General features: G+C 41.1%; 1 protein-coding gene across 1 annotated transcript in view; it reads left to right on the top strand.

The window, feature by feature from the left end:
- Nucleotides 1-252: 252 nt before the first annotated feature.
- AAAS (achalasia, adrenocortical insufficiency, alacrimia) overlaps nt 253-8,839 on the top strand; it is a 14,380-nt gene continuing 5,793 nt past the window's right edge. The window contains exons 1-7 of the mRNA XM_006883979.1: nt 253-375; nt 923-1,050; nt 5,228-5,283; nt 5,580-5,671; nt 6,051-6,097; nt 6,313-6,411; nt 6,711-6,854. Coding sequence (XP_006884041.1) covers nt 253-375; nt 923-1,050; nt 5,228-5,283; nt 5,580-5,671; nt 6,051-6,097; nt 6,313-6,411; nt 6,711-6,854 — 689 coding nt within the window. The remainder of the gene's footprint in view (nt 376-922; nt 1,051-5,227; nt 5,284-5,579; nt 5,672-6,050; nt 6,098-6,312; nt 6,412-6,710; nt 6,855-8,839) is intronic.

The raw sequence follows: 8,839 nt of genomic DNA, 5'->3' as shown, positions 1-8,839 counted from the left end.
TTAATCGAGGGTTGGGCTTGAAGACGCCTTAGCGACGCTCTCCTCCGGCCAACAGGCGGCGCGCTGTGAAGCTCCGGAAGTCGGCCAGAGCAACGCGCATGCGCGCTTCTTCTTGCTTAGTCTTTACTTGCTTGTCTCCTGCGGCTACCCGTCCTCATCCGAATTCAGCCCGGGAACTGAGTCAGAGGAACTGGGTTTGCGCCGACGGGAGCTGGGGATTTGCCAGCTCCACATTTCCCTGGCGCGGGCAAGATGTGTTCGTTAAGCTTATTCCCCCCGCCGCCACCCAGGGGTCAAGTCACTCTATACGAGCACAATAACGAGTTGGTAGCCGGCACTAGCTATGAGAGCCCGCCTCCGGACTTTCGAGGCCAGGTGGTCTGGGCGAGGAGTGTGGGGGACAAGGAGTAGTGTCAGTGAGAATGAGGGAACCAGGCGCTTGGTGGGAGTGGGGTGAGTAAAACTGATGGGCTGGAAATAGACTACCAGAAAGGAGATAATAAAGGAGGCTGAGATGTGTTTTAGGGGCGAGATCGGAAGAGAAGGTGCTGAGAGTGCCAAAGAACTAAGGATGAAGAGAATGAGGGCGAATATGGGGGATGTGAAAGGCAGTAGAAAAGGAGAGATAGAGTAGAAAATGAGATTAGGGACAGTACAGAAAATAAAAATACTGACAACTTGGAAGACAACCTGTAATAATCCCCCGCCCCGTAGTGTACTTCAGAAAGTAAGAGAAGGGGGACCTGTTATGTGAAAATGAGTTAAGACTTGTTTTCCACTTCTACAAGTTTTACATTTTGGGAAATGGTTGTCTAAGACCCATGGCCCTTGGCCTAGGCATGGGTTGGAGAGGGCAGGGAGGGAGTTTACCGGAGATCTGGGAAACAGACTAACTGTTACTTCCCTAACTTTTGGGCTGTAGTGGATCAATCTTCCTGTCCTACACTTGACTAAGGATCCCCTGAAGACTCCTGGAAGGCTGGACCATGGCACACGAACTGCCTTCATCCACCACCGGGAGCAAGTCTGGAAGAGATGCATTAATATTTGGTGAGACACGGCATAGGATCTAGGCCAGGGCCTGCAGGGCTGGCTAAAAGAAGGTTACCACCCCTCTTCCTTGGGCTGCTCTGCAAAAGATTTTATCCAAACTCTTGCCCAAACCTCTCTTTTTGCTCCCCCTTCTTCATATTTAAGAAATTTTTTAGGGGAGCAACAGCTTACAATTAGGATAAAATTCTTTTGTCAGGACAGCTTCTGAGGTGTGCTCCAAGGTCCTCTGACATTCAGCTTCTCTGCTTTGGAGTGTTGTGTTGCAAAACTTTTAGTTTCGCCAGTTGTCTTTCCCTCCAGCCTTCTAGTAAGACTGGACTAAGGCTCAGGAATCTTTGACTCAAATGGATTCACTGCATTCTCTTCTTCTTGCTGGTAGCAGATTCTCCAAAGCCAAATTTCTTTAATATTAAATTATCCCTCCTTGTTGTGGAAGTCAAGACTATAAAACAGTAGTAATTCCTTTTCATTTCTAATGACTATATTTTCTGATTTGGTCATATGAACCTGCTCTGTATTATCTCACTTCATGTCTTTACCAGTTCTGAGCTCTACATGAAACCCATCTAAGTTAATAGGGTGCACTGAATAATCTCCTACACAAGGTCGTTCATGTTGTACATTCTTGAGTGGAACTCTAGGTTTCTTAGTGGTGCCACTTTCCAGCTATGTGCCATGGACACGCAATCCCTTCGTTTCATCATCTGAAAACTGGATCCTATCTTGAGAGGTTGTAATGATAATTGAATAAGTTGATAGAAATAAAGCACTTAATTAGCAGTGTCTGGGACGTATTAATGTCTCATTTTTAACCATCGTCATCTGTAGGATGAACTCCTAAAGATTAAGTTCCTGGATTCAAATATAAATTTAAAAATTTATGAATTGATGACTACTAGCCCTCTCTTGAAATTGTACATTTTATAGTCAGTCCCACTGACAGTGTATGAGAGTGCGCATTTCCTACTACATGTATTCTTAAATGCTATATTGAATTGCAGTGCAGTTTCATGTGCATGTCTGTGTCAGTGAAGTTACCCATCAGTTCACTGCCTTAAAAACCATTCGATATGAAGCTCTTTCTAGCCTTCTCTCTTTGTGGCAATTGCTTTGTCTTTTTCTGATAGCCCTTAAGTGTTGGTATTCCTGGGGCTCCGTCTTAGCCTGCTTCATTTCCAAAACCAAAACCCAAACCCAGTGTTTTCAAGTTGATTCTGACTCATGGATTTGTATTGCATTTCCAAGACCAAATCTTAATCAGAGGAGTCTGCTTATCTTTCTCCCATGGAACAGCTGGTGGGTTTGAATTGCCCAACTTTCAGTTAGCAATGAAACTTGCTACATACTACATTACCAGAGCCCCCTAGTTGCTTCTCAATACTCTTTATCCCTGGATTTGGGATTAATGCTCCTGGGTGTTCAGTTGTCTGCTAAACATCCTCATTTGGATATTCCCCAGGCTTCACACACTGAGTGTGTTCAAAACCAATAATTGCCCTCCTTAATCTTTTCCTGAGTTTGTCAGCTCAAAAAGCAGCCTCACCATGCATTGAAGAGCAGGTGTTTTGAGTGTATCTGTGGGGCAGAAAGGTTGGCTCTTAGCTCTGTTGGGTATTCTCTGAGTCACTTTGGACATATTCATTAACCTCTGAATGCCTCTATTCTTCCATCTGAAATTGCAGATGAGGTCTGTACCTACTGTTGTGATGACTAAATTAGATAATGCCTGCAAATCACTCAGCCTGACACTTTATAAGTGCTTAGCAGTAACAGTTGTTATAATTATTACCTGGGTGTTACCTTTGATAACCGGCTCTACTGTCCTTATAATTAGCATTCAAATTCTTTTCACTCAGGTTTCTGTATTTCACTCAAATTTTTCATCTCCATTTTCACCCTTAAAAAAAAAATTCTTGAAGTAGCTTCTTTTTTCTTTTTAAAATTTTATTTATTTTTAATTATACTAGTTATTTACAAAATTCAAATACATTGCTTTCCAGAACAGATACCCTTCATCAAATTGTACAACTCCATGATTAATCCACCCCTCCCCCTGCACATCCTCATCCCTCTGCTTCCACCCTCCCTTGAAGTGGCTTCTTACCTGATCTCTTCATTTTTGTCCCCTCTGTCTGCAGCCAGACTTGGTGTAATCAGTTTATTCTTTTGCTTAAAACCTTTCCTCTGGCTTTCTGTTCATTGTCCTAGGGCACGTCCTCCTTGACCTGCTTATTAAGTCCTGCAAAACGTCTGAACCTTGCAGTACCTGGAATATAGTCAGCACTCATTAGGTGTGAATGCCTTTGATTTTTTTGTAATTAGAGCGTGAGTACTTACTCAATATGTGCCAGTACATCACAAAAACTTGTGGCTCATTTACACCTCATAACAATCCTATTATTAGCCTCATGGTTTTTGCCTCATTTTTCTAATGAAGAAACAGGCATAGGCAGGTTAATTAACTCTTTTAAGATCCCATAAGTAAGAAGCAGAGATGCTAGAGTTTGAGTTATTTGCTTGACTCAAGAGTACACACATAGAACCGCTTATTAGTAAGTTACTAGAATTTTATCAGTATTCTTTAGTATCTTTTTTAAATTTTATTGGTTTGCTTACAAAGTTTATATACATTCTGTTTTACATTATTTCTCATTCGTATTGCTTCATACAATCATTCTCCTGCATTACACTTTATACAATCACCGTTGAACCTGGCCCATTATTACACTGTCTTTTCACTTTTTATTTATTTAACCCTTCAAATTTCCTTCCCCTCCTCCCTCCACCCAACAAACTGCGCAACCCTGTGGTTTCACCCCTAGTCTTCCTCTCCTCTCTGCTCTACCATACGTGTTTTATTAGTTATCCTTCGAGTTTTACAATAGTGATCTTAGGCAGTGTTTGTCCTGATGAGACTGAGTTTTCAATCAGCATAATGCTCTCCAGTCTCTCTCAAGTTATGTACTATTTTTCAGAATTGTTGCTCGAGTGCTTCATAGTATTCCATTGTGTGAATGTACTACAGTTTCTCAGTCCATTCAGTTGTGATTGGACGTTTGGTCTGTTTCCATGTCCTTGCAATGGTGAATAACAACTGCTGTGAACATTGGTGTACAAATCTTGGTTTGTGTCTCAGTTCTAATTTCCTTGGGGTATATATTCCTAGTAGTGGAATAGCTGAGTCATATGGAGTTTCTATGTTCAGCTTTTTGAGGAAACGCCAAACTGTCTTCCAGAGTGGTTGTAGCATTGTACAGTTCCACCAATAGTGTATGAGAGTTTCCACTTCCCCACATCCTCTCCAACATTTATTACTTGCTGTCCTATTAAACTTTGCTCTCCTACTGGGGTGAGATGGTATTTATCTCATTGTGGTTTTGATTTGTATCTCTCTTATTGCTGGTGATTTTGAGCATTTATTTTCATGTATCTGTTGGCCATCTTTTTTCCTTTGTGAAAAGTCTTTGCATGTTTTTTTGCCCATTTTGTAATTGGGTTATTGGTCTTTTACTTCTAGAGACCCAGGAGTATTCTGTAAACTTCCATTATGAGTCCCTTTTCCAAGATGGTATTGCCAAATGTTTGTTCCCAGTCTGTAGGTTTTCTTTTCATCCTGTTAGAAAAGATTTTTGATGAGTACAGAGATTGAATCTTTAGAAAATCCCATTCATTAATTTTATCCTCTCCAGATTGTGTCTTTCTGGCTGTATTTAATCTCTTTACAAGACAAGGCCTTCTAAGCTTGATCCCAGTTTGTCTCTTATGAAGTTTATTATTTGGGGGTTTAATCCCAGGTCTCTGATCCACCTTGAGTTGATTTTTGTGTATGGTATAAGATGTGGATCCTGCTTCAGCTTTCTGCAGGAAGCAGTCCAGTTTTTCCAGCACCATTTGTTGAAAAGGTGGTTGTCGTTTTCCCATTTGATAGGTTTTATTTTATAGTATCCTTTCAACATTTATATGCTGTTAGATACATTTAGCTATATGAACTTTTTACTTGCATGTTTGAGGTAAGAGCTTAAACGTTAACCATGCTTTTTGTTACTGGCATAATTGACATGCAACGGCCTGTGAGTACCCTTGTTTTCAATGCATTTATTGAGTGAATGAAACTTGTAGAGGGAGGATTGAAGAAATTAGAGGAATCTGACTCACAACTTCCTCTCCTTACCAGGCGTGATGTGGGCCTTTTCGGGGTGCTGAATGAAATTGCAAACTCAGAGGAAGAAGGTAACTATTTTTTCCTCAGCCTTCTCCAGCATTGTGACATTTATTTCTCCTTCATATTCTCCCTGAACTTCCTCATCCCAACAGTTTGTTTTGGCCAAGTTGCCTTTACAGGGGTCTTCTCTCCTTCACTCTATCTACTTGATTCACATAACCCAGAATAGATGACCTCTTAAGGGGCAGAAGGTTGTAGGCAGTGCTTGTCTTTGACTTAAGAGAGTACCTAGTAAAAGAGAAAGAGAGAGTACATAGTAAGGGTCCTGCATGTTTTAATCACATCTGCTTTGTCAACCTCACAGTGTTTGAGTGGGTGAAGACGGCATCCATCTGGACGTTGGCACTTTATGGCTGGGCCTCCTCCCTCCATGGGTCCCTATTTCCCCATCTTTCTGTAAGTTTAACTTACTCTCATGTCCTTTCTTACCCACATCTTTTAAAATTGCCTAAGGGAGCTCTGGTGACCTAGTGGTAAAGAGCTGCACTGCTTACGTAAAGCCACACAGTTTAAATCCACCAGGTACTCCACAGTAGAAAGATGAGCAGTGTCCTCCTGTGTGATTTACTGTCTGAAAATCCACTGGAGAGTCAGCCATGGGTCGATTCACACTCAATGGTGCATAGCAACATCTGAAGGTTGAGTGGGAAGAGTCAGTGAAGGGGAAGACTGTAGAGGGTGGCAGAAGTATGATCTGGCTCCCCAGAGGGCATGTTGAAGGGATGAGCTAGTATGTCCTCTATCTAATGTGTTCTCTATCTGACTGTCCTTACAGCTTAGGAGTGAAGATATGATTGCTGAATTTGCCCAAGTCACAAATTGGTGAGTGTACAAGCTCTGGGACTTTTGTGGGAAACAGGTCTTGAATTTTGGAACTTCTTTTAAGGGAAAGAGATATCAAGGCAGAAACTCCTCCAACCCCTTTCCTTACTGTCAGGATATTCTCACTCCTGCCCCTCAGAGAATCTGATCTTCTGGGCAGAGGTATGGCAGGTACAGGTACAAGTCTAGATTCCTCATACCCACTCTCACTCCAGGAACAACTGTTGCTTGCGGGTCTTTGCATGGCATCCTCACACCAATAAATTTGCAGTGGCCCTGCTGGATGACTCAATCCGTGTATATAATGCCAACAGGTATGTGGGGGCTTACCAGGAAGCTCTGACTCTTCACTCCATGTGTCAGCCTCCCTTGCCCTCTTCAGCCTTGGTTTCAGGTCCCAGGGAAACTTCTAGCTTGTTCTGCAGGACTCCTTCCAAAAAATGGAGTCAGAGAGGCTACATAATTGGGTGTATCCATTTCAGATCCAGTCCTAATACAATGTGCTCTGTCACACAATACTCTTAGGCCCTGGGTGAATTCTCTTCAGCTGTTCTCGGGACCTCCTAAACATGGTGTCCCTACCACGACTCAGTCCTTTACCCCTTCAATCCAGCACAATAGTCCCCTCTCTGAAGCACCGGCTACAGCGAAATGTGGCAGCTTTGGCCTGGAAGCCCCTCAGTGCGTCTATCTTGGCTGTGGCCTGCCAGAGCTGCATTCTGATCTGGACCCTGGACCCCACCTCCTTGTCTACACGGTGAGTCTTTGCAGCCTCTAACTTAGCTTGGCCTGAGAGTCACAGCTGTGTTAAAAGTGGTAGGTGGTAGGGAACTTTGGTGGCCTAGTGGCAAGAAGCTGCACTGTAATCTCAGAGGTATGCGGTTCAAATCCAACAGATGCTCTGCTGGAGAAGGAGGGGCAATCTCCTCCTGTACCAGTCAGATCTGATTTGATGGTACACACATACAAAAATAATAAAATTTAAAAATTTAAATAAAAAAAAAGTGGTAGGTGGTAAGGTGATGTTCTTGGTCCTTTAGAACTTCCCAGAACTACAGGGAGGGCAGGTCAAAGCCTCGGTGGAGGTGCTAAGATGACACTAATTTAGAGACAGGGTTGGACCAATGGGAACTGTGAGACTGTAACTGAGGATCATGGAGTGGACAGACAGACTTTCTTTTATAGAGGACATTACAGGTGTATAAGAAGTGGGAGAGAGTGAAGAGGATATAAGTTGAAACCAATGAAAAATCTCCATGGGAACTAAATCAGTATAAAACCAGAATCTGATTTTTTTTTTAAATTTTATTATTTTGTGTGTGTGTTTGTACTGTCAAATCAGATCTGACTGGTACAGGAGATTGCCCCTCCTTCTCCAGCAGAGCATCTGGTGGATTCGAACCACATACCTCTGGGATGGAAACTGATTTTTTAAATGATGTTGAGTAAAGAAGAAAATCTTTTGGACTGCCTATTTAAGACAAAAGAGAAAAACTAACTGTATTTTTTTCAGATTAAGAAAGATATGAAAGGAGATATAAAAATTATAAAAGAATATTTAGGGCAAAAGAAATTTAAATATATAAAGGAATTTTTAAAAAAAATGGAAATACTTGGTTTTCTAACAAAATAATTATTACCAAAATAACTATGCAATATCATCTCACCCAGCAATAATAGCAAAGTTCACACAGTAGCAAACAACATATGCTGGCAATGTTGTAGAGAGATTAGAACTCATATTCACTGCTGATGAGAATGTAAAATGGTACAGCCATTAAGGAATGGAGTCTTGCACTTTCTCAAAAAGTTGGTAATAGAAATACCATTTGACTCAGCAATTCCACTGCTGGGAATATTCCCCCCAAAAAACAATGACTTTACCAGATGTATGCACACCCATGTTTATTGCTGTGTTGTTCTCAATAGCAAAGAGATGGAAGCAATCCAAGTACCCATCAACAAATAAATGGATAGAAAAACTATGGTATATTCACACAATGGAATATTATGCACCAGTGAAAAACAACAAACTCTTAAAATGTTACACAGCATGTGGAAGGCTGAAGGATATTATGCTGAGTGAAATATCTCAGTCACAAAAGAACAAATACTGCATAACGCCACTGCTGCATAATAGGACAGACATGGAGGGGTTGGGGGGAGAATGGGGAAAGAGCAGACAGATAATAAACACTGCATTAGATCAGATGGAGGGAAGAACTGTCTGAAAGGAATATATAATTAGGCATTATATGTATGACAGCCATATGGAACAAGGGATGCTTTCAGGGAGGGGAAAGAAAATGCAACAATGGAAAAAATAAAACATTTTCTATATGGCGACGTTGGCACAGGATAGAACAGCGTTTAGGGCTCTTGTACTTAGGGTCCCTATGAGTTGCAACCACATAAGTCGATGAGTTGATGGCACATAACAACAAACTAAAAACCAAAATATTAATTACCAGTTTGGACTCTAGAAGAAATTGGAAAATGTGAACTCCATCACTAGAAAAGATGCCAAGCAGAGATTGTTTACAAGACTTTTATCTAACTGTAAAATAAAAGTAATCTCTGAATGTATTACATGCTTTTAGATCATAGAAAAAAATTGGAAAACCTTCTGATGTACTTACCTTTGTTTTTAATAAATCTTTTCTTTTGGGATAAAAGAAATTTTTTTTTTCTTCCCCACTTTTTTTCCCTATAATTATATTTTATTAATTTTCATAAACATTT

The sequence above is a fragment of the Elephantulus edwardii genome, unplaced genomic scaffold (assembly GCF_000299155.1).
Source record: "Elephantulus edwardii isolate Elephantulus edwardi_28Jun2011 unplaced genomic scaffold, EleEdw1.0 scaffold00030, whole genome shotgun sequence".
NCBI lineage: Eukaryota > Metazoa > Chordata > Mammalia > Macroscelidea > Macroscelididae > Elephantulus > Elephantulus edwardii.
Note: the sequence above shows the minus strand (reverse complement) of the source record. Positions and strands in the feature narration are given on the sequence as shown.